Source organism: Giraffa tippelskirchi, chromosome 13 (assembly GCF_054371585.1).
Source record: "Giraffa tippelskirchi isolate mGirTip1 chromosome 13, T2T-mGirTip1v1.2.pri, whole genome shotgun sequence".
Taxonomy (NCBI): domain Eukaryota; kingdom Metazoa; phylum Chordata; class Mammalia; order Artiodactyla; family Giraffidae; genus Giraffa; species Giraffa tippelskirchi.
In genome coordinates, this window is record NC_137287.1 from 80,373,354 (window position 1) to 80,397,767 (window position 24,414).

The following is a 24,414-nucleotide window of genomic DNA, read 5'->3' on the forward strand; positions in this document are numbered from 1 at the left end:
TGTCAGGTTCCTCTGTCCGTGGAATCTTCCAGGCAAGACTACTGCAGTGGGTTGCCATTTCCTTCTCCAGGGGATCTTTCTGACTCAGGGATCAAACCTGCGTCTCTTGCATCTTCTGCATTGGCAGGGGGATTTGTTACCACTTGTGCCACCTGGAAAGCCTCCTTTGATACAGTCAATCATATTCTTTTTTTATTTTTATGTCTGACCACACCACATGGCTTGCAGGATCTTAGTTCCCCAGCTAGGGACTGAACCTAGGCACAGCAGTGGAGGTGCTGAGTCCTAACCACTGGATCGCCTGGGAATTCCAACCCTATTCTTTTATTTTTTTAAATATTTTTCTGATGTGTACCATTTTTAAAGTCTTTATTGAATTTGTTACAATATTGCTTCTGTTTTTTGTTTGTTTTTTTTTTCTGATGTGGGATTTTAGCTACCTGACCATGGATTGAACCTGTTCCACCTTCATTGGAAGGCAAAGTCTTAACCACTGGACCGGCAGAGAAGTCGCCCCTATTCTATTAAAAGACCTCTCTCTACTTGGTTTTTGCTCCTCTGATAAGTATTGGGGTAGAAAGAGCCGTAATTGAGATGAATGGTATTTCCAAATTAATATATTATTTTATAGAATGTGCTGTATGCTCAGTCACTCAGTCATGTCTGGCTGTTTTGCATCCCCATGGACTGTAGCCCACCAGGCTCCTCTGTCGATGGAATTTTCCAGGCAAGAATACTGGAGTGGGTTTCTTTTTCCTACTCCAGGGGATCTTCCCAGCCCAGAGATTGAACCCAGGCTTCTTGTGTCTCCTGCATTGGCAGGTAGATTCTTCACCACTGTGCCACCTGGGAAGCCCATTTTATAGAATACATTTATTATATTTTTGCTCAGCATAGGTAACTAAACTAAGAAATTTGACTAAGACATTTCACATTTTAATTTCCTTTCCTAAAAGTTATACACTAAGAGCCTCCTGTCAGTGACCTGTGGAATGGCTGCTTGTGGTGGGGCAGTTAGTTAGTTTGGCTGCCCGATTTGGTCTCTCAGCTTCTGTTTTGAGAACCCTTTACTGTGAGTCATTTTTGGAAGAAGTGGCTTCTTTCCTTAATGGAAACAAAAGGCTGTAGGACCAGGCAAATAGCAGGGAGAGGAGTACTGAGCCTGTTATCGAGGACTGGACATTTAGACACTCTGAGACTGAAAGTTGAAACACTGAAGCTGGGATGAAAACAGTTACCAGCTGAGAAGACCTTCTTACTGCTGCAAGAACTTTGCTGACAACTTGCTTCCTGACCCTTGAGAGCAACTTGGTTCCTGTTCTTTGTCCAAGTTGGGGGACCCAACTTTCCAGGAATTCTCTAAGCTCTTCTAATAAATTCCATTTTGCTTATTATAGCCAGAGTTGGCTCTTGATGTTCTCAAGAAAAAAAAAAAAAAATACAGATTCTATTGCCAAAAATGCTCCAGGATACCAACTCAACAGTGCTCTCTGAAGATCATGAGTCACTCTGGATACTTCAGGGACATATTTACCATTTCTAAATGAATTTTGATATTTAAAGTGAAAATTTAGAAAATTCAGCAAAAAAAAAAAAAATAGAAAAAAAATGTTCTCACCAGTGCAATGCAGCTACTTAAAATTATTTGTAGTTATCTCAAAATCAAAAAAGCACATATTTCTACATATCTAAGATCATGGCATCTAGTCCCATCACTTCATGGCAGATAGATGGGGAAACAGTGGAAACAGTGGCTGACTTTATTTTTCTGGGCTCCAAGATCACTGCAGATGGTGACTGCAGCCATGAAATTAAAAGACGCTTACTTCTTGGAAGGAAAGTTATGACCAACCTAGACAACATATTAAAAAGCAGAGACGTTATTTTGTCAACAAAGGTCCGTCTAGTCAAGGCTATGGTTTTTCCAGTGGTCATGTAGGGATGTGAGAGTTGGACGGTGAAGAAAGCTGAGCGCCACAGAATTGATGCTTTTGAACTGTGGTGTTTGAGAAGACGCTTGAGAGTCCCTTGGACTGCAAGGAGATCCAACCAGTCCATCCTAAAGCAGATCAGTCCTGGGTGTTCATTGGAAGGACTGATGTTGAAGCTGAAACTCCAATACTTTGGCCACCTGATGTGAAGAGCTGACTCATTTGAAAAGACCCTGATGCTGGGAAAGATTAAGGGCAGGAGGAGAAGGGGACAACAGAGGATGAGATGGCTGGATGGCATCACTGACTCGATGGACATGGGTCTGGGTGGACTCAGGGAGTTGGTGATGGACAGGGAGGCCTGGAGTGCTGTGGTTCAGTTCAGTTCAGTTCAGTCGCTCAGTCGTGTCCGACTCTCTGCGACCCCATGAATTGCAGCACGCCAGGCCTCTCTGTCCATCACCAACTCCCGGATTCTACCCAAACCCATGTTCATCGAGTCGGTGATGCCATCCAACCATCTCATCCTCTGTCGTCCCCTCCTCCTCCCGCCCCCAATCCTACCCAGCATTAGGATCTTTTCCAATGAGTCAACCCTTCGCATGAGGTGGCCAAAGTATTGGAGCTTCAGCTTCAACATCAGACCTTCCAATGAACACCCAGGATTGATCTCTTTTAGGATGGATTGATTGGATCTCCTTGCAGTCCAAGAAACTCTCAAGAGTCTTCTCCAACACCACAGTTCAAAAGCATCAATTCTGCGGCGCTCAGCTTTCTTCACCGTCCAACTCTCACATCCATACATGACCACTGGAAAAACCATAGTCTTGACTAGACGGACTTTCGTTGGCAAAGTAATGTCTCTGCTTTTAAACATGCTATCTAGGTTGGCCATAACCTTCCTTCCAAGTAGTAAGCGTCTTTTAATTTCATGGCTGCAGTCACCATCAGCAGTGATTCTGGAGCCCCAAAAAGTAAAGTCTGACACTGTTTCCACTGTTTCCCCATCTATTTCCCATGGAGTGATGGGACCAGATGCCATGATCTTAGTTTTCTGAACGTTGAGCTTTAAGCCAACTTTTTCACTCTCCTCCTTCACCTTCATCAAGAGGCTCTTTAGTTCTTCTTCACTTTCTGCCATAAGGGTGGTGTCATCCGCATATCTGAGGTTATTGATATTTCTCCCGGCAATCTTGATTCCAGCTTGTGTTTCTTCCAGGCCAGCGTTTCTCATGATGTACTCTGCATATAAGTTAAATAAGCAGGGTGACAAAATACAGCCTTGACGGACTCCTTTTCCTATTTGGAACCAGTCTGTTGTTCCGTGTCCAGTTCTGACTGTTGCTTCCTGACCTGCATACAGGTTTCTCAAGAGACAGGTCAGATGGTCTGGGATTCCCATCTCTTTCAGAATTTTCCACAGTTTATTGTGATCCACACAGTCAAAGGCTTTGGCATAGTCAATAAAGCAGAAATAGATGTTTTTCTGGAACTCTCTTGCTTTTTCGATGATCCAGCAGATATTGGCAATTTGATCTCTGGTTCCTCTGCCTTTTCTAAAACCAGCTTGAACATCTGGAAGTTCACGGTTCACGTATTGCTGAAGCCTGGCTTGGAGAATTTTGAGCATTACTTTACTAGCATGTGAGATGAGTGCAATTGTGCGGTAGTTTGAGCATTCTTTGGCATTGCCTTTCTTTGGGATTGGAACGAAGACTGACCTCTTCCAGTCCTGTGGCCACTGCTGAGTTTTCCAAATTTGCTGGCATATCGAGTGCAGCACTTTCACAGCATCACCTTTGAGGATTTGAAATAGCTCAACTGGAATTCCATCACCTCCACTAGCTTTGTTCGTAGTGATGCTTTCTAAGGCCCACTTGACTTCACATTCCAAGATGTCTGGCTGTGGTTCATGGGGTCACAAAGAGTCGGACACGACTGAGCAACTGAACTGAACTGAACTGATTCATCTATTTAAGCATGAATAAGGTAGAAATTCTTTTCTCTTTTCATCTTTGTTACTTGGTCTTTTTTTCTATCTGTAGCCAGTTATGTATACAACAAATCTTCATCAATGTTGGAGTCTGTCAATTCAACCACAGAAATTTCTAGGACATTTCTGCTAAAGACCAGTATGTTCGGTTTGCAGGAAAATAAAAGTCAGGAATGTGTTCAGGCCATATTGTCTTTTACATCTCATTTATAGTGGATGGTAAACACTTAAATTGCCCAGTGTGAGATGAGGATTTTGAAGCTTGATTTTGAAGTCTTGGGTTCATAGGAATCCTTGCATTTACTTGCTGTGTAATCTGAGGCATATTATGTGATCTTTATGCTTCTTAGTTTCCCTATTTGCAAAAAGGGGATGAGAATATCTGCCTTCAAGGTGAATGTGAATATTAAAGGTAACATATGAAAAATGCCTGGTCATTCACTGTGTGTGGAACCCCTGTGGTCCATGTGTCACCTATAGAAAGTAGGCTGTAAACTATAGGTAGTGTTAAATGTAAAAGGAGAGCAGCCACTTCCATAGTTTTTCTCCTCTTACCTATTGCCTTAAATCAGTAATTCTTTTTTTTAAAAATTAACTAATACATTTATTTGGGTAACTAGGTTTTAATTGCAACATGTGGGGTCTAGTTCTGACCAGGGATTGAACCCAGGCCCCCTGTATTGGGAGCTCGGAGTTTTAGCTACTGGACCACCAGGAAAATCTCACCTTAAATCATAATTCTTAACTTTTTTTTTTGAGGACCCCTTGAGACCAAAGAAAGCGATGGATTCTCCTTCTGAAAAAATAAACATCACAACACAAGCCCAGAGTTTTGTATAAAATCAAGTGGGATTCTCACACTATCTTAAAGCCATTTCATGGACTCAATATTAAGAATTCCTGCTTTAAATCAAGTAGCTCTTTTAAGCTGCCTGTTGTGCCAGGTAGTGTTACAAATACCCGTGTTTCCCCGAAGGTGGGATGGGGCTGTAGAAACAGTTATGGCCCGAGGGCTTTGAGGGGAAGAACATAAGACTGTAATGGGCAGGTGTGAGTTCTCTGTTTTCTCTTTCCCATCAGGGGAGCTGGAAGTATTAATAAAGGAACTTAAGGTGGCAGAGTCGTAAAATGTAGGCATCCCACATCCCCATTCCTATGTCTCTCCTCTCAGTAGGAGAGCCACTGAGGAGACCCACCTGACCTACACTGGATTAGGAGGAGATGGAGGGATAAATGTTTGTTGTGCAAATTCCTGAGAAGTCAGAGTGCCTGGAAAGGCAGCTAGTACTGCTTAACCCAACTGATACACCCCCTCTGCTGACACATAAGGCCTCAGAGAACTTGGATCAACCTGGACCATGTCCATGTTAAATTGTTGTTCAGTCACTAAGTTGTGTCTCTCTGCAACTGCAGCACGCCAGGCTTCCCTGTCCTTCACTATCTCCAGGAGTTTGCTCAAATTCATATCCACTGAGATGGAGATGCTATCTATCTCATGCTCTGTTGCCTTCTTCTCCTTTTGCCTTCAGTCTTTCCCAGCACCAGGGTCTTTTGCAATGAGTCAGCTCTTCACATCAAGTGGTCAAAGTATTGGAGCTTCATCTTTAGCAGAGTTCCAGAGAACAGCAAGGAGAGATAAGAAGGCCTTATTCAATGAACAGTGCAAAGAAACAGAGGAAAACAACAGAATGGGAAAGACTAGCAATCTCTTCAAGAAAATGTGAGATATCAAGAGAACATTTCAAGCAAGGATGGGCATGATAAAGGACAGAAATGGTAAGGACTTAACAGAAGCAGAAGAGATTAAGAGGTGGGAAGGATACAGAGAACTATACAAAAATGGTCTTAATGACTGGGATAACCACAATGGTGGGTCACTCACCTAGGCATCCTGGAGTGTGAAGTCAAGTGAGCCTTAGGAAGCATTACAACAAAGCTAGTGGAGGTGACAGAATTCCAGCTGAGCTATTTAAACCCCTAAAAGATGCTGCTGTTAAAGTGTTGCACTCAATAAGTCAGCAAATTTGGAGCAGTGGCCATAGGACTGGAAATGGTGTGTTCATTCCAATCTCAAAGAAAGGCAGTGCCAAAGAATGTTCAAATTACCAACCAACTACACTCATTTCGTGTGCTAGTAAGGCTATCCTTCAAGCTAGGCTTCAGCAGTATGTGAAATGAAAACTTCCAGATGTACAAGCTGGGTTTAGAAGGGGCACAGGAAAAAAACGTTAGATTAAATCTGTATATTAATAACAGGTTTAAGAAGTGCTTGTTCAATGGACGTGCACGTATCTCACTGTATTTTTACAACTGTAGAGGGCAGGGATTAGTATGTATCTTCTATGGATACAGCAAACTAAAACTCAAAATCTACAGTGCCTTGTCCAAACACACTAGTGGAGACTAACACTCTTTTACAATGCTGTACTTTTACAGAAATATGTCTTAGAATGTTACTGCACCTGTAATAAAATCTAGTCTAGCAATTCATTCATCCTAGGCTTGTTCTACAAGACGTGAGGTGGTTCTATTTCAACTAGATTCTACTTATTAAAGGGTTTGGTTAAAGTGGATGTTATATAGAGAAAGTCTGCTAACTTTCTGGAATTATGTAGTTAGTTCAATTACTGAAAGGTTTCAACGACAACAAAAAAACCACATATACTTGATAAAAATTGTTAATCAAAGCAATATATTATTGAGGAATTTTTTAACAATAATATGAATTTTATATTTTACACTTTGTCAAAAACAAAATATTTGCTTCAAAACAAGTGAAAGGTGTATTTTTAAAGAAACCACAAAATTCATCTTTAATCTTTTATTTTTATGAAATACATTAATTCAGAAAAGCACATAAACATATGTACAGTTTAATGGATTAAAAATAAAGTAAAAATACATGCAACCACCATCTAGATCAAGAAACAAGGTACCAGCCCTTTAGAAGCAATCACCTTCAATACAAACTTCACTTACTATTAATTCAACATTCATTTCCTGAATTCATTGGAACATGAATTTTCCACAAATGCAACAGGCACAAGAATTGAAAATAAATACAACAGAGTCTGTTTGTTAGCACATTTAAAGTAGCAAGGTATTTTGCTTTAGATAACCTATTTCACTTGTCAAGACATGTTATTCTTTCAAAGGAAGTGAACATCACAGTAAAGGTACTGACATCTTCAGGAAGAAAAACTGAAGTGAGCTGTATTGTTATCTTTCTTTTTTTTTTTTTTACTGTGAGGACATTATTCAGATTTGCATTTCTTCATCAAATGGAGATGCCATGATCACCCACCCTAAATTAAACAACTCAGAGCACAGTACAACGTATTTTCAGATCATTTCTTTCTGTATTTGAGAGCAGATTTAGACTTAGCTACGAGCAACAAGAAATCCAGTGTTACAGTGGCTTACCAATAGCAGATTATATTCTCTCACAGAAAAAAAAATCCGGCTGTCAATAGTCTCTCTTGGGCTGATACGCCTGCCCACTGTGCCAGGAAACCATCCTTAGCACACGGCTTCCACTTCACAGCTCAAGATGGCTAGTCAAGCTCCAGCCATCACATCACGTTGTGCCAGAGGAAGGAGAGGTGGAATAGCCCTTTCTCTTCAAGGATTCCCTAGAAGTTCTATGCACTTCTGCTTATATCCTGCTAGACAGAAGTCAATCACATGGCATCTCAAGATACAGGGAAGTGAGGAAATAGTCTTCTGGACAGAGATAGTCCCACTAAAAACCAAGCGTTCTACTAAGAACGAAAAGATACTGGCAGGAAGTCTTTTTGCCACAGAGAGCTTTCATATTTGTGGTGTTCTGTAGGTAAATCTATTCACTATATAAACAGGTCAATATTCCGTTGAATAGGGTATTTCCCTGGTGGTCCTATGGCTGACTCTGTGCTCCCAACGCAGGGGGCTTGGGTTCCATCCCTGGTCAGGGAACTAGATCCCATTTGCCACAACTAAGTGATGACATTCTGCAAGGAAGATCCCAGGTGCCCCAGCTAAATCCTGGTGAAGCCAAATAAATAATAAGTAAAAATATACATTTAATATTCCTTCAGACAGGAAAGTAACTTTCATGTAGGAAAACATCAAAAATCGATTTTAGAATTTTGCAGATTAAATTTTTTAGATGTTGATGTAAGATGGCTTTTTAAGTATATAGATGATGAATATCCGTTTTTTTTTTAAGTATACTTCATGATGCAAGAAAGGATGAAAAGTCAGATGGAAAACATTTTAAAAGGAGGAAATTTGGTACCACACAGTTGCACACTACCTGTATCAAGCAGTCAACACTAATACAAGTTTGGAGCTGTGCCGATGGAGTCATATGTCCCTGCTGTGCCGGGCTGGGCTGCAAGTACAGACACCTGCTCATAAGTTCCAAGTGTGCTCCCTCCCGCCATGGGTTTAATGCAGTGGCCGAAATGTACATAATACAGGCCGACAGTGAGCTTAGAAGAATATCCCTACCGAAGTTATCCCATCTTGAAATGAAGCTTAATTAGGAAGTACTGGACATTGACATGAGTGATATCATAGTATTTCTTTAAATTCTGCATGAAAAACTGGGTACCATGTTAAATTCTATCCTAAGCTGGCTTACACTATACCTCTTGAAGTGACATGAAAGTCGCTGAGTTGTGTCCAACTCTTCACAAATTCTCCAGGCCAGAATACTGGACTGGGTAGCCATTCCCTTCTCCAGGGTATCTTCCTAACCCAGGGATCAAACCCAGGTCTCCCGCATTGCAGGTGGATTCTTTACCAGCTGAGCCACCAGGGAAGCCCAAGAATACTGAAGTGGGTAGCCTATCCCTTCTCCAGCAGATCTTCCTGACCCAGGAATCGAACTGGGGTCTCCTGCATTGCAGGCAGATTCTTTACCAGCTGAGCTACCAGGGAAGCCCACTATACCTCTTATGATTTCCTCAATCCCACAATATCCCAGGAATTCATGGAACAAAATATCTGTATGTGAGTGTTTGCAAGGTTTTGCAGAAATGATATCCTGTAGGGAGAGTGTTGACAGGGGTAGTGATTGCTATCTGCAGGACCTGGAGAAACCCTACTTTAATAAGAAATCATTGCAAACTGCATTAGAGCCTCTAGACTCCACCAGTCTTTTTTTTTTTTAATTTTAAAAATTTATTTATTATTTTTGGCTGAGCTAGGTCTCTGTTGCTTTGAGCAGGCTTTCTCTAGCTGTGGAAAGCTAGTCTTAGTTGTGGTACGTGGGCTTCTCATTGCAGTGGCTTCTCTTGTTTTGGGCTCTAGAGCCCAGCTGTGGTGCTTTTGAGGCATGTGGGATCTACCTGGATCAGGGATCAAACCCGTGTCCCCTGCATTGGCAGGTGGCTTTTTCACTAATGGACCACTGGGCAAGTCCTAGAATTCACCAGTCTTATAGGCAAATTGTGCTTTACCAAACATACTGAAATGGTGTAATTTCTCCAAAACTTAACGGACTAAAAGGGTTCCAAGAAACCACTTTTAGGCTTTCCCCTCTGCTTTGATTCAAAGACAAATAGCTGAAGGGTGAAAGAGAAGCCTTACGGGCAGTGATAAGCTTTTTGGGGGGAGAAATTTTGCTGGTTTATATAGTTCCTAACATTAACAAAAAAAAAAAAATTAAAAACCATTTATTCACAAAAAGTGTAAAATTGGTAAAAAGTAGATACAATGAACATTTTTCAAAACAAAGAATCAGTTTTCCTATTTAAAAAGTTGCTTACCATTTTCCTAAGGTTTGATATTGTTCTGCAAAAAAGAAGTCAGCAGAGGAAACTTTACACTGAGGAACGACCTGGATAAACCAGGGATCGATTGACTGGAGCAGTAAGGCCTGTGTACCATCACTGCAGCTCTTCCACTTCCTCCCCAAGAGGTGCTGTCTCCCTTACTGGTTGGATGACTGGCTGTTTTGGGGTAACTTCCTGGTAAAATGGAGAGCTTCCTTTTTGGATCCAGCCTGCTTTACTGTAATCTGAAGTAAAGCCTGGGACTTCCCTGGCGGAATAGTGGTTAAGACTCTGTGCTTCTACTGCATGGGGTGTGAGTTTGATCCCTGGTTGGGTAGTTAAGATCCCACATGCCTGGATGAAGCCACAAGAAAACCTCCCAAAACCTAACATGGGAAACTTTAAACAATGTTTTTGTCAGACTACAATTTTCATCAGTGACTACATATGCTTACATATGAGCAGACAGTGCCATGCAGATTACACTGAATACTGACTGTGGTTTTGTGAGCAGGGACTGGTCCATACCTTGGGGTCACCCATGCAGTACGTCTGAGTATCCATTTCACATGACAAGCACAGTATTATGACTCAGGTTGTATTCCAAATTCTGTGGGTAATTCCTCACAGTTTTTTTAAAGATTGTAGTGCAGCATGTATATGCCATGTGGTGCTAAATTATTTATCGACTCTCATTCACTTTTTACAGACAGCTCTATACCCTATCAAGCCAATTTTGGAGATGAGGAAGCATAATCTCAGAGACTGTGGTAATCTGCCCAATGTTACACTGCTAATCAGTCAACCATGTAGCCAGAGCTCTAGATTATGTCATTCTAATTCCAAAAACCATGCTCTCAACCACTACACTGTGTTAAGGCACAGGACAGAAAGGCAAGGAGAGAAAAAAAGAAATGAAAAGAGGTGAGTAATAATTTCAGGGAATATATTTACTTTGTGACCCTTTAAAAATTCTAGCAAGACCTTTTAAAAGTCTCTTTTACAACTAGAGGCTTGAAGGCGTGAGTTTTTTATTCTTCCTCTACCAAGAGGATGGTGTTAAAATCAGGGTCACCGATGCCTTTCACTGATAGTTCTCCCCTATAGTGGCTGACATGTATTAATTTATTGGTTGAAATACGGATCTCCTGCTCATTTACAAATTTGAGATCTCTCATTACAAAGGCATGCAAGTAATCTGCATAAGATTAGCTACATAATGCAAATTTAGATACATTTTCAAATGTTACCTTTTATAGTATTTTATATTAGGGATAATCTAGCTTTTCCCCATTTAATTTGTGACAGCAGGACTGAATTAATAATCCTGTTTGTTCTAGAGCAAGCAGAAATAAAACCATGTACCTTTTTTCTCTTGAGACTTAACAATATTTTGCTACTTTCTTTGCACATATTTTTGTGGTTAAATCTCCTTTCACTCGACAAATATTTATCTCATTCTATCACATAGAGCCTTCACTCTAGTGAGAGCCAACCATTAAATGAAATACACGAGACATAATTCGGCAAGTAGTATACAGGGAAATTGAGCAAAGGGAGAGTGAGAGAGAGTAAATGGGGTGCTGTTTACATAGTTCTCAGAGTACAGACCTTTCTGAAAGAGATCTGAGGAGAGACATAGATAGCGTAAGCAAAGTAGGTGCCAAGGGGAAGGGCACTCAGGCAGGATACTAGAGTAGAGGTCTTGAGACCCAGACGTGCTTGGTGTAGTGGAGAAAAGTGGAGGGTCGAGTGGTGGGAGAAGACTGAACAAGCAAAAAAGTCCTGAATGAGAAACTGGGGATAACGTGGGTGGGAGTGGTTTACGCAGGGCCTTGTACACCATGGTAAGTAAGATTCAAAGTCCACAGCTTTCATTCTGAGATGGGAAGCCATTAGTGGGTTTTAAGATAGGAGAGGAGCCAGCAAGGAGACTAAGGAATCATTTAGGAAACAAGAGAGAAACGTAAGAGTGGAATTCCAGCAGGCAAGAAAAGGAGCTTCAGGGGGAAGAGAGTAAGTCATCAGCTCTAAGTTATCAAATGCTGCTCGCAGGTGAAGTGAGATGAAGACTGAGAAATAAAAAGTGGATTTGAGAACATGGAGGCTCCTGAGGATCCAGAGCATAAGTTTAAGTGGAGTTTGGGGATCAAGTCTGACTTTCAGGTTTAAGAATGAGTAGCAGACATGAGAGATGAAGTTTTTCTGTACAGGAGTGGATCAGAGCAATGGGGTAGTATTTGGAGGGAGATACAATCAAGATTTTTTCCCCCGGAGGGCAGTTATTAAAATGTGTATAAGTAGACAAAAATGATCAAGTTGAGAGGGGAAACTTTTACAAGAGAAAAATTCCAAGAGTAAAATGGAACTTGATGTAAAAGTGGCCATTTTGGTCTTGGATAGGAATTTGGACTGTCCATCCAGTTATGGAGGCTAGCAGTGTATTCAGATGAAGGAATGTTGCTAGATGCAAGGGTGGGAGTGGGTCAGAGCTGTTACAGATTTCTGATTCTTTCTGTTTTCTTACAGAAACAAGAAGCAACACAGCAAAGACTCGGGATATAATGTCAGGTTTGGAAGATGTTTAACAGCTGGGTAGGGGACATGGCTAAGAGAAATTAGTGAGAGGTGAAATTGAGCAGGGCCCAGTGAGGATCCTGGGCATAGAGGACTTTCTGTTCCCTATTTCTTGTAGGAGAGACTCCAGCCTCCACGACCTTCCCTGAGCTCCAAAGGGCAGATAAAGGGAGGAGCATACAAGAAACAATCTGAGGCAAGATTAAAGGGACCATCAAGATTAGGAGACCGTCCACCTGAGATGAAGGGCTTCCCAGGTGGTAAAGAACCCGCCTGCCAATACAAGGAGATATAAGAGACGTGGGTTCTATCCCTGGGTTGGGAAGATTATCCAGTACTCTTGCCTGGCAAGTCTCATGGACAGAGGAGCCTGGTGGGCTCACACCCTCAACTTGTTACACTCACATCCTAATCTTGTTAGACCCTACCTTTAAACGACTGATACAAAACCCCATCAAGTCTTCTGGGGTTGGGACACACAGTTTTTCTAGGCAGAAACCTGTTGTGTCTCCTTTTGCCTGGTGAAGTATTATTTTCTTCTTCACCCTAAACTCTGTCTCCGGGATTTGATTTGGCACCTGTGCAGAGGCTGAGCTTTCAGTAACAGAGGGAGTGAGGAACACTGGCAGCTCATTTTCCTCAAGCATGCAGTGAATTGAGCAGGGTATATGGGTCAGGTAGGTAAAGTAGAGGAAGAGAGGAGCCATAACAGATAATGGAATCAGATTCCCTTACAGAGGTGAAATTAAAAAAAAAAAAATGGGTGTAATGTTTAGATATGTACTTTAGTAAATAGTCGATTCTCATTATCTGAGGCAGCTGTGTTCTAGTCACTGGGAACGCTGAACTGCTCCTGGGGAAATAAACACATGGATGGGGTCTTGAGATACTCTGACCACATTTTCGTCAACTGATTCAACTGATAACTTTATGTGTGTTTCTGTTTAGATACGTGGTGGTGGTGGTGTAGTCACTTTGGTATCTGACTCTTTTGCTTCCCCATGGACTGTAGCCCACCAGGCTCCTCTGTCCACGGAACTTTCCAGGCAAGAATACTGGAGTGGATGGCCATTTCCTCCTCCAGGGGATCTTCGCGACCCAGGGATCGAACCCGCATCTCCCGCACTGCAGGCGGATTCTTTACTGCTGAGCCACCAGGGAAGCCTCTGTTTAGACACTGTATCTAATATATTGTTGATTCATGAGCATTGACCTCATCATGGGCAAGAGCACTAATGATATACCTAAATCAATCTGATGTAGGACACATTTTCTCCACAAAGAACATCACAGCTGTCTTGTGCTTAGGAGTACTAGATAACAGTTCAGCACTGTGTTTGGGGTGGGGGTGGAGGGGCACTTAAAACAGGAAAATCACCAGTAAAAAGCAAAAAATGCTAAAAACACGACTGTGTGTATCATGAAAAGCACATTTGTTTACAGTATGAGAGCTGAAATAAGAAGACCAATTGTTGCCTTTCCTCATCAGTGCCTATCAGGCAAGTCACATTCTCTACCATGCATGTCCAGAAATACTGTGCATGTTGATCTGGGGATTACAAATAAATTTTAGTGAGAAAGTGAACTTGCCAATGCAGTATCTGTGAATAACTAGTACAACTGTACACTGCTAGAGCTGTTTCTCTCTGTAGCTCAGCCCAGTTTGCTGTTTTGATCAAAGAGCATGTAACAGGTTCAGAAGACATCCAATCATTAAACAAGAAATTAGTAATAAATTTTGTGGCCAGCTTTCAAAATGTTTGTGCATGAGACTTCTGTACTATTTTCTGTGCTGTTCCAATGTGATGTCTTGTTACAAAAGTGTTAGAAATTGCACTTAAAAGACTCCAGTGTTTCTTTTTTCTTGCATTTCAGTCACTGGCAGTTTTCTCCTTAGTTACTGACAGCATTGGAGGGCACTAAGTAGGCCTCTACTGGTCCTCCCAAACAGCAATAATCTGACCTTTTGACAAATAAGGCTACCTGATTTTAAAAATTTTTTTCCCATCGGTTGTGATTTCTGGCCCTTTCCATCGTCCTATCTCTTGATTAGGTCAACAATAATGTAACTAGTTAGATACCATTTAAATCAGTTTTTTGTTACTGCTTTTTGACGGGATCTTGTTTCTTCTGATTTGTTTCCGACCTTGTCTTGTTCTTCCATGTAAATGGCTGTATATTTAGTTTACGTTTATTACTATCCTTTGTAGTTAATGCTGCCTTATAAGAAGTTTAGAGAAGAAATAAAACCACCTGACTACCATCACCCTCAGGTAAAGGTTGGGCTTCTCATGGTGGTGATAGTGGTAAAGAACCTGCCTGCCAATGCAGGAGACAGAAAAAACTTATGCTTCCATCCGTGGGTCAGAAAGATCCCCTGGAGAAGGGCATGGCAAGCCACTCCAGTATTCTTGCCTGGAGAGTCTCATGGACGAAGAACCTAGCGGGCTGCAGTCCATGGGGTGGCAAAGAGTCTGACACAACTGAGCGACCAATACGCACACAGACACCCCCTCCCCCCTTAACTGGGAGGTAAGCTTGGATTTTTTTCACTCTTCCAATACGCCTATTTGCCACTGTGTAGATGGAATTCCAGTTGAGCTATTTCAAATCCTGAAAGACGATGCTGTGAAAGTGCTGCACTCAATATGTCAGCAAATTTGGAAAACTCAGCAGTGGCCACAGGACTAGAAAAGGTCAGTTTTCATTCCAATCCCAAAGAAAGGCAATGCCAAAGAATGCTCAAACTACCGCACAATTGCACTCATCTCACATGTTAGTAAGTAAAGTAATGCTCAAAATTCTCCAAGCCAGGCTTCAGCGATACGTGAACCGTGAACTTCCAGATGTTCAAGCTGGTTTTAGAAAAGGCATAGGAACCAGAGATCAAATTGCCAACATCCAATGGATCACGAAAAAGCAAGAGAGTTCCAGAAAAACATCTATTTCTGCTTTATTGACTATGCCAAAGCCTTTGTGTGGCTCACAATAAACTGTGGAAAATTCTTAAAGAGATGGGCATACCAGACGACCTGACCTGCCTCCTGAGAAATCTGTATGCAGGTCAGGAAGCAACAGTTTTTAGAACTGGACATGGAACAACAGACTGGTTCCAAGTAGGAAAAGGAGTACATCAAGGCTGTATATTGTCACCCTGCTTATTTAACTTACATGCAGAGTACATCATGAGAAACACTGGGCTGGATGAAGCACAAGCTGGAATCAAGATTGCCGGGAGAAATATCAATAACCTCAGATATGCAGATGACACCACCCTTATGGCAGAAAGTGAAGAAGAACTAAAGAGCCTCTTAATGAAAGTGAAAGAAGAGAGTGAAAAAGTTGGCTTAAAGTTCAACATTCAGAAAACTAAGATCATGGCATCCGGTCCCATCACTTCATGGCAGATAGATGGGGAAAACAGTGGAAACAGTGGCTGACTTTATTTTTCTGGGCTCCAAAATCAGTGCAGATGGTGACTGCAGCCATGAAATTAAAAGACGCTTATTCCTTGGAAGGAAAGTTATGACCAACTTGGACAGCATATTAAACAGCAAAGATATTACTTTGTCAACAAAGGTCCGCCTAGTCAAGGCTACGGTTTTTCCAGTAGTCATGTATGGATGTGAGATTTGGACTATAAAGAAAGCTGAGTGCTGAAGAATTGATGCTTTTGATCTGTGGTGTTGGAGAAGACTCTTGAGAGTCCCTTGGACTGCAAGGAGATCCAACCAGTCCATCCTAAAGGAGATCAGCTCTGGGTGTACATTGGAAGGACTGATGCTGAAGCTGAAACTCCAATACTTTGGCCACCTGATGCGAAGAGCTGACTCATTGGAAAAGACCCTGATGGTGGGAAAGATTGAAGGAAGGAGGAGAAGGGGACGACAGAGGATGAGATGGTTGGATGGCATCACCGACTCAATGGACACGGGTTTGGGTAAACTCCTGGCAGTTGGTGATAGGCAGGGAGGCCTGGCATGCTGCGGTTCATGGGGTCCCAAAGAGGCGGACACAACTGAGCGTCTGAAGTGAAGTGGCAAAGAGCCTGACACGCCTGAGCAACCAATACACATACAGACACACACACGCACAGATACACTCCTTAATTGGGGGGTATACTTGCATTTTCCTTCTTCAAATATGCCTATATTGCCACTGTGTCTGTAGCAGTCTATAAAACTCAAATTGCAGCAAATCATTTAGCGCCCTCCCACCCCGCCACGCACGGAGGCCTTTATTGGAGTTTTCCTGGTGGCTCAGTTGGTAAAGAATCCACCTGCCAAGCAGGAGACCTGAGTTCCATCCCTCGGTTAGGAAGATCCCCTGGAGAAGGAAATGACAACCCACTCCCGTACTTGTGCGCCTGGGAAATCCCATGGACAGAGGAGCCTGCTGAGCTACAGTCCATGAAGTCACAAAGAGCTGGACACGATTTAGGGACTAAACCATCACCAACACACACACACACACGACTTAGGGACTAAACCATCACCAACACACACACACACAGACGTAAAGCTTAATTGGGGAGTATACTTGGATTTTTCCCCTCTCAATATGCCACTGTGCCTGTAGCAGTCTATAAAATTCAATTTGCAGCAACTCATTAGCACTTCCCAGGTCTTATTGGAGCTTCTCTGGTGACTCAGTTCGTAAAGAATCCGCCTGCAATGCAGGAGACCCAAATTCAATCCCTGAGTTGGGAACATCCCCTAGAGAAGGAAATGGCAACTCACTTCTGTATTCTTGCCTGGAAAATCCCATTGACAGAGAGGAGCCTGGTGGGCTATACAGTCTAAGGGGTCGCAAAGAGTCGGCCACGACTTTGCGACTAAACCACCACCACCACCACCAGGCCTTAGTTCACCTGCGAAAAACTCCAGATGACTGGATCTCAGCGCGGAGGAGCTCAAAGAGAGAAAAACGGGAAATAAAGGAGACGGTGGGGAGGGCGCGGCTGGGGTGGAAAATATTAAAAACGACACTTTTTCCGAGTGTCCTCCTACATCAGCAGGCTCATCGAATGTTTTAAAGCAGCGGCGCTCGCCCTTCCTCCGCGGGTCCTCACCTTGGGCTTCGAAGGCGCACGGGCTTCGGGCACAAAGCACGGTGACCCTGAACGCCACCGGCCCTTTCCCCGCGCTTCCGGGGGTGACTTACTTCTGTGAGGCCGAAGGCCTAGCTCCGGGTCTGCCTGCCGGTGTGAGGCGGGCGCGAAGCCCCGGTTCCGGTTCCAAGAAGCGGGCCTCGCGGGAGCTCGCGCCGCCGCACACGGAGCGAGTACCTGGGCCCACCGTCCGCCGGCCGCCCAACCACGGGCTTCCCGGCCGGAGACCGCAGGGGCGGGGGCGGGGGCGGCGGCCGGAGCGCTCCCCCGCGCGCCCCCCGCCCCCCGCGCCGCCGGGCGCACGCGCAGCAGCGCAGCCGCCCTTATTTAGTCCGCGATGGCTCCTCGCGCGCCCCACCGGCCTCCTCCCATAGACGCCGCCCGCCCCGCGCGCCCCGGGACCCCCGGGACCAGCCTTGGGCGGCTCCTCGAGCCCGACTACCCCTAATCCGGAACGGCGGCGGCCGAACAAGCGCGTGCGGACCGGTAGCGGCGACCGGAAAGAGCGGACGGGTCGCGAGGAGGCGAGCCAGGCCTCGGAGGAAGAGGAGGGCCGGGACGAGCCGAGGTTTGCCGAAGGCGGCGTTCCGGCGCGCGCGAGGGTGGGAGAGGAGGGGCGCGGCGGAAACTGCCGAGGGTTTCCGAAGGCCGCAGCGGCCGAGTTGCCCGGATGTAGTTGGTGGAGCGGCAGCGGCGGCACCAGCGGCGGCGGCGGCAGGAGGAGGAGGCGGCGAAGGACCCAGCGGCAGCGGCGGCGGCGGCGGCGGGGGGAGGAGGGGAGGAGGCGGCGGAGCGGGAGGAGGAGAAGGCGGAGGAGGCAGTCGCGCTGTCCGCGGGGCGAGCAGGACGCGTCGTGTTGCCCCCTCCCCCTCAACCCCCGGTTCGCCGCTGCCCGGCCTGAGCTGAGCGTGAGCGTGGTGCGGACGGAGGAGATGGCCCGGGAGCGCCGGCGCCAGTGACGGGGAGGTGCTGAGCGTCGCCGAGGGCGCGCCGGGCCTGCGCCGCCCGCCGCCTGCGCGCCCGCCCGCCGCCGCCGTCTCCCGCGGCCGCTCCCCCCTCCCCGACACACGCTCACAGGCCGGGCATTGATGGTAATGTATGCGAGGAAACAGCAGAGGCTCAGTGATGGGTAAATCGTCTTTTCGTTTCGAGGCGGCGGGGCGGGTGGCGGGGGGGCGCTCCTCCTCATCTGGGCCGGCCGCGCCGCCATTTTTGTTGTTAACCCTGATCCGGAGCGGCCGGGAGGGGGAGCGGCCGCGCGGGCGGCGGCGAGCAGGGGGGAAGTCGGGGGTGGAGGGCCGCGGGCGGTGGCGGCCCCTCGCCGGCGGGAGCCCGTGTGAGTGCGTGTGAGCGGGTGTGAGCGCGAGAGCGTGTGCGCGCGGCGGGAGGGCGGGCTGCCGGGGGCCGGAGCGCCGCTGGGGTTCGGGGCGGGGGGGTTTCTGCGTGTTCCGCGCGGGGGGCTCGTTTCCCGGCCTCAGGTGGCCTTTTCTCCTGTTTTCCAGCTGTCACGACCGGCGGGGGGACGCGCAGCCTTACCAGGTACCACGGGGCGGGCGCGGGCTGCAGGGCTGGCGGGGCCGGCGGGGCCGGCGGGGGAGGGAGGAGCCGCTACTCGAGCGCAGGCTTCACAGGTCGCTGCAGGCCCTTCGGGGCCACAGAGGCGAAACCCGCTTGGCGGGGCCGGAAACCCTGCGCTCGGCTCCCGGGGCGCTCGCCGACAAGGGGTGGGGGCTTATTTTGACAGGTGACGGGAGGAAGTTCAAGTTCTTTTTGCGGGGGGTGGGGTGGGGTGGGGTGGGGGGAAGGGAATAAAAATTGATTCTCGGCCAGGAAGGACCTGACTCGGTTAGTCGGGTGTGCGGGACTCGGTGGGGCGAGATGTTCGGTAACTCCGGAATCACCTTCATTTGTTGTTTTGGGGGAACTAAAAGTTAACGCAGAGGTATCAGAATTAGACGGAAGGATAGGGAAGAAGCCACTAATGGGTTTGCAACTCTTTAAGTGTGCTGTAAACCATTACCCCTTCCCAGTTTGTTTTCGGTGCACATAATTGTCTTAACTAGTGAAAGATGGCGCTTTTGTTTCTGTAGGAATTGAGATCTTTGAGTACTTGGGTAATTCATTCTCATGAAAGGAGTTTTAGGTACATAGTTTTTCTTTTTGTGACAGCTTCATGTAACATTCTAAAAAATTTTTTGAAAGAGTTGGCTCCTGTTTTCCGGGGGAGGGAAATTCATTAATTTGTAACTCTGAGGTGACACTAGAAGTAAATACTTTTTGCATCTGACCACTTAAAGGATAGGAGAGCCGGTTTCCAAGCTAACAGTTGTGTTTCTGGGTAGCATGAGTTAAAGTTCCAGTTAAAAATCTAGGTTCCTTGACGGGTAAAACATTGTGCATTACATTTGGATAAGTCAACGATTAAACTGTTGAATCACACTCTCTAAAACATGGTTAATTATGTATTTAAAAAGACAGCTATATCATGGTTGTCTTAAATATGTTAAATGTTTTTTGAGGGAGTTCCATTAAGTTCCATTAGGATAGGTCAGAAATAAGAGTCAACATTTCTATACCTTAAAATTGTTTCCCATGCCTGCACGAGTAGTTAAGCTAGATCTGAAATTCCTTACTTATTTGAATCCACGAATTGGAGAAATTCTGATGAGAATTCTCTGAATTCTGATGCTTTTTTGGGGTCACATTGAAGAAACGTGTTTATGTTTATTTGTATTTGTGTCTAGCATAGTTGCAGAGCAAAAACATTACATTAGTACTCTGTGAATACTTTAGATTAAACTTAACTTCCAGAAAAGCTTGAGTTAATTTGCCAAAGTGTTTTGATTTCTTGTGTTAAAAGATGATTAATGAAAGTTTTTTTTAAAAAAAAAAAATTTTGGTATGTGTGAGGAGCCCTACAATAACTCGAGTTTAGGTCTTGTGTGAATAACTTAAAGGCAGAATTAAAAAAGGAAATTTTAATTTTACAGATATAAATTCATAAAACTGAATGTAGTTAATATAGCAAATCTCATGATAGAACTAACTTACGAAATTAAAAGTTTGATTTCTTTTTTATTTTGGGGGGGTGATGTTTTACAGGCACTTAAGTATTCATCGAAGAGTCACCCCAGTAGTGGTGATCACAGACATGAAAAAATGCGAGACGCCGCAGATCCTTCACCACCAAACAAAATGTTGCGGAGATCTGATAGTCCTGAAAACAAATACAGTGACAGCACAGGTCACAGTAAGGCCAAAAATGTGCATATTCACAGAGTTAGAGAGAGGGATGGTGGTGAGTAGCTTTTTTGATTGAAACTTAAATTTATTAATAATAATTCTACGTAAGACAGAAAGTTTTAGTCATATTTCCAGCTTGCAAATGTTACTAAATGGTTATGTCATCATAATATTTTATTTGATTTCTAAACAAATTATGTAGAAATAAGATGCTGACCCGAGCATCCACAGCTGGACCCCAGTGGGTGATAATTAGGGGATGCATTTATGAATGTAGCCTACCAATGCTTTATTAATGGTGAGTGACACGCAGGACATTTCTCCAAGAAAAGAACTTTCACCTTTTCAACTTTCCAAGATTGCAGTTTGGCTTGGTTAATTTTGAGATCCTTGTTTCTACTTGAATTTTTAAGGAGTTCAGATGTGTGTTCTTGTGGTAAAATATGAATTTAAAAATTTAGAAGGTTTTTTGAGACAGTTCATGGGTTAAGAAAGTCATTTGTGATACAGGGAATTTTTCTTAGGTTTTTTTAAGAAAAATACTATTTTTCAGTTTTCCAGGGTCTTATTAATGTAACTTCTGTATCTACTCAGATATTCACCTTTTTAAAAGCTCCCTTCAGTGGTTTTACCCCTCAGCTATTACTTTGCCTCAAGTTCTTTGTAGTAGGAGGCTGAAGATAAATAAAAAAGTAAATTGTTTTCAGATTTAATGTATCCAAAATTTACCAAAATAATCAGATTTCCTACATACGGCATTCCTACATTTCTACATATGGCATTCGTTGAGGGACAAACCAATTTTGCTAAGTCAATTAATCATCTCTATTATTCATGCTATAAGATCTTAAATTGCATAATAATGTATTTGAAATAAATACACCATTTTGATTGTGCTTTTATAAGCTTATAAGGAAACTCAGAGTCCCTCATGGCTTTCTGTCTCTGATTTTCAACTATCTTCAAATCCTGCTTCTCCTGGTTCTCTTTTTGCCTCCTAGGATAGAAATCAGCTATATTCAGTGTGACGAGATACTGGAAAACATTGGCCTCCTCTGTTTATAATTGCTGGGTTGAGGAAGTTAATAGTGGTCAGAAGATTGCATGGAAAAAAAAAGATTGCGTGGAGATGGAATATTTGGATGGTTATTGAATGGGAGGGGAGTATAGTTCTCTGTTAAATACAGCATAGCTGTATGCTATTTACACATATAAACTTATATTTGTAAATAACAGCAGATGGATTTGGTTAATAAGTATTAGAATTTGGGAGGCAAAATTAATATTTTTAATCTTGGGGGTAAGTTTTGTGTAGTGTTATGTTTAGCCTGAGATTTATTACCAGTCACTGTTATAGTGGATTTCATTTCAAATGTTAGATCTTAGAAGGCAGTACTGTTTGTACTATATTGTGCTTTGTCTTTAAAATTTTGGTGATTGTGACTAAATAGGATGTGGCACCTCATCTCCTTAAAGATAATAAGTATCCCAGGTTCTCTTTTAGTGATTATGATCTGGTTAATCTGTCATCTACCCCCAAATCCAGAAAAGGGTCATTTTGGGTACTCTAGGAAACTTGACTTCTATAAATGCTTTCATGCATTTACAGTGAACTGTGTCTGATTAAGTTCTTTTACAGGTGAAATATTCACAAGAACATTCTGTTGCTTAATTATTGAGCAAACATTGGGCGTCCACTGTGTGTCAGCAGTTGTGTGGTGTGCCTGGAAGTAATGCTGAGATGTGGTCCTGTCCTTGAAGCTGTTGCTAAAAGCTCTTATTCTGGAGAGCTACTCATGTTTTAGCTGCTTGCTTTTTCTGTACTCTTTTTTTTATTTTTCCTTCGTTTTGATTTTCATTTTCCTTCCTGTGTGTAGTTCATGTATCTCTTGTTGGCTTTTAGTTTCCTTGTTATTTGCATTTGCTTGCCGACGTTTCTTTAGTTCCATTTGTAAGAAACTTATCTTTTTGATCTAGTCATTTGCTAAGTTAAGCCCCTTCTCTGATTTGCTTTTTAGCTATTTACTTGTATTCCACTGGAGCCTTGTAACAAATACTAACTTCATCCCTGGCCTGTATTATCTCTCATATACTTGGCTGCCATATTACTTTACACCACGGAGGAATAATAACAAATAACTATAAAATGAGATCTGTATTCTTGAGTGCAGAGAGCATCTTTGATGTTAATTCTGTGTTTTGAAGATGTGAAGTGGTGATTCTTCCCTCAATTAATTCTTAAGACATTTAAGTCATTATACTTTGACTCCAGGTGTTTTTTCTTAACAATGAGTGTTTGAAACTAACATTTTAAAGTGAATATGCGTAATTTCATTATAGATGTTTGTATTCCCTGATATTTTTATCTTTATTGTATATGTAAATAAATTTTCACGTAAAGATCAAAACCACTATTCAAAGCCAAATGCAAGTGAGCTGGATTCTCTGTGCACTCAGCATGTGTGAGTAACAATATAAGAACAGGTTACTATATTATTGAACTAATATAAAATTGATTTTTATTTTAGGATTTTAAAAAATCGAATGATTTTAATAAATGCCTAACTCAAGTGTCTATATACCCCCTACCCTACGCCACACTGCCCCGTTGGGCTTTACTGGCATCTGTCCACATCAGTTTTTTTTAGTTCTTCATGGCACCTTAGAATTCCTTAAAGTGCCAATTTACAATAATATATAAAAAGACTTTAAGACATAATAATACTGTAAGAAATCAAAGTAGGGATTGAGAAGGATTGTCACTCTGCAGAAAATTGAAGTCTGCAGTTTAAAAGGTTTATTCCAACTAAGTTTGTACAGTTAAAGGAATTAGAGATTTTTATCCCGTAGGATTTATGAAAGGGAGTTTAGATTATCTGTTGTAACTAAGGGAAATTTTGTGACATAACATTACCTAAAAGGTTCTTTAATTTGGTGAAAAAGTATTTTTATATATATTGTGATCAACCTGCAAAATACAATCTTTTGTTTAAAAATAACCAAAAGCAAGAATCTAAGGTACAGTCATTTGATTTTTTATAGCTTAGGTTGAATTTGTACTTAATGGAATTTTTAAGCTCTTTCCATTTCATTAAAGTATGTATTTCTTGACTAATTCTAACCATAATTTTACCAAGTAACTTTCAGGATGATGCTAGTACCAGTGAGTTTAGGAATGAAGGGTAGCTTTATAGGAATTACGTAAAGCTGTGCCACAAAAGTTCAACCTCTTGGGCATTGTCCCATTTTTCTTATCTTCCCTCTAAGAATTAACTGTTAGAAACATCTTTTGGGGGGAGATACATCTTTTGGGGGGAGATAGCTTAGATCAGTTGGTTAATCGAAAAAATTATTTATTGGTTCCCTGAATTGTGGGAATTAAGTGATTTTCTATAGCTTTTTAAGTTAGTATTCAAATATTTTTGAGTACAAAGGAAAAATTGCCTTAGTGCTAACATTTCTAAATTTTTAAAAAGTTTTTCACTGCATAATGAAAGTACCGTTTTTTAAAATTTTTTTTGGTCATTTACCCATATTTGGAGAAATTGGGAAATTTAATCCAATTTTCAAACAACAATTATTGTAACATTTGAAGGAATTGTTATTCAGTAGAAAGTATTTGTGGAGAAGGCAATGGCAACCCACTCCAGTACTCTAGCCTGGAAAATCCCATGGACAGAGGAGCCTGGTAGGCTGCAGTCCATGGGGTCGCTAAGACTGAGCGACTTCCCTTTCACTTTTACTTTCATGCATTGGGGAAGGAAATGGCAACCCACTCCAGTGTTCTTGCCTGGAGAATCC

The 24,414-nt window shown here is 43.1% G+C and overlaps 2 protein-coding genes and 2 long non-coding RNA genes across 30 annotated transcripts in view; 3 read left to right on the forward strand and 1 right to left on the reverse strand.

Moving 5' to 3' along the window:
• Positions 1-18,456, reverse strand: part of LOC145530961 (uncharacterized) — a 55,914-nt gene extending 37,458 nt beyond the window's left edge. Inside the window, exons 1-3 of the mRNA XM_081552289.1 lie at positions 18,450-18,456; positions 17,782-17,998; positions 17,424-17,692 (exon numbers count right to left, since the gene is read on the reverse strand). Coding sequence (XP_081408415.1) covers positions 17,424-17,692; positions 17,782-17,998; positions 18,450-18,456 — 493 coding nt within the window. The remainder of the gene's footprint in view (positions 1-17,423; positions 17,693-17,781; positions 17,999-18,449) is intronic.
• Positions 318-17,273, forward strand: LOC145533465 (uncharacterized). The gene is made up of 2 exons (XR_014074100.1): positions 318-2,434; positions 16,216-17,273. It is a non-coding gene; the product is annotated as an uncharacterized LOC145533465 (long non-coding RNA).
• Positions 10,307-14,017, forward strand: LOC145533467 (uncharacterized). The gene is made up of 3 exons (XR_014074102.1): positions 10,307-10,607; positions 12,213-12,254; positions 12,379-14,017. It is a non-coding gene; the product is annotated as an uncharacterized LOC145533467 (long non-coding RNA).
• The window catches only part of WAC (WW domain containing adaptor with coiled-coil), an 80,335-nt gene continuing 73,580 nt past the window's right edge, over positions 17,660-24,414 (forward strand). For 3 of the 27 annotated variants that reach the window (XM_081560913.1, XM_081560924.1, XM_081560931.1), the window contains exons 1-3: positions 17,660-17,938; positions 18,873-18,909; positions 20,473-20,668. In XM_081560913.1, coding sequence (XP_081417039.1) covers positions 20,530-20,668 — 139 coding nt within the window. In that variant the 5' untranslated portion in view covers positions 17,660-17,938; positions 18,873-18,909; positions 20,473-20,529. Of the gene's footprint in view, positions 17,973-18,029; positions 18,535-18,596; positions 18,707-18,872; positions 18,910-20,410; positions 20,669-24,414 lie in introns of those variants that run through there. The other 24 variants (XM_081560911.1, XM_081560928.1, XM_081560930.1 and 21 more) reach the window with 12 other exon arrangements.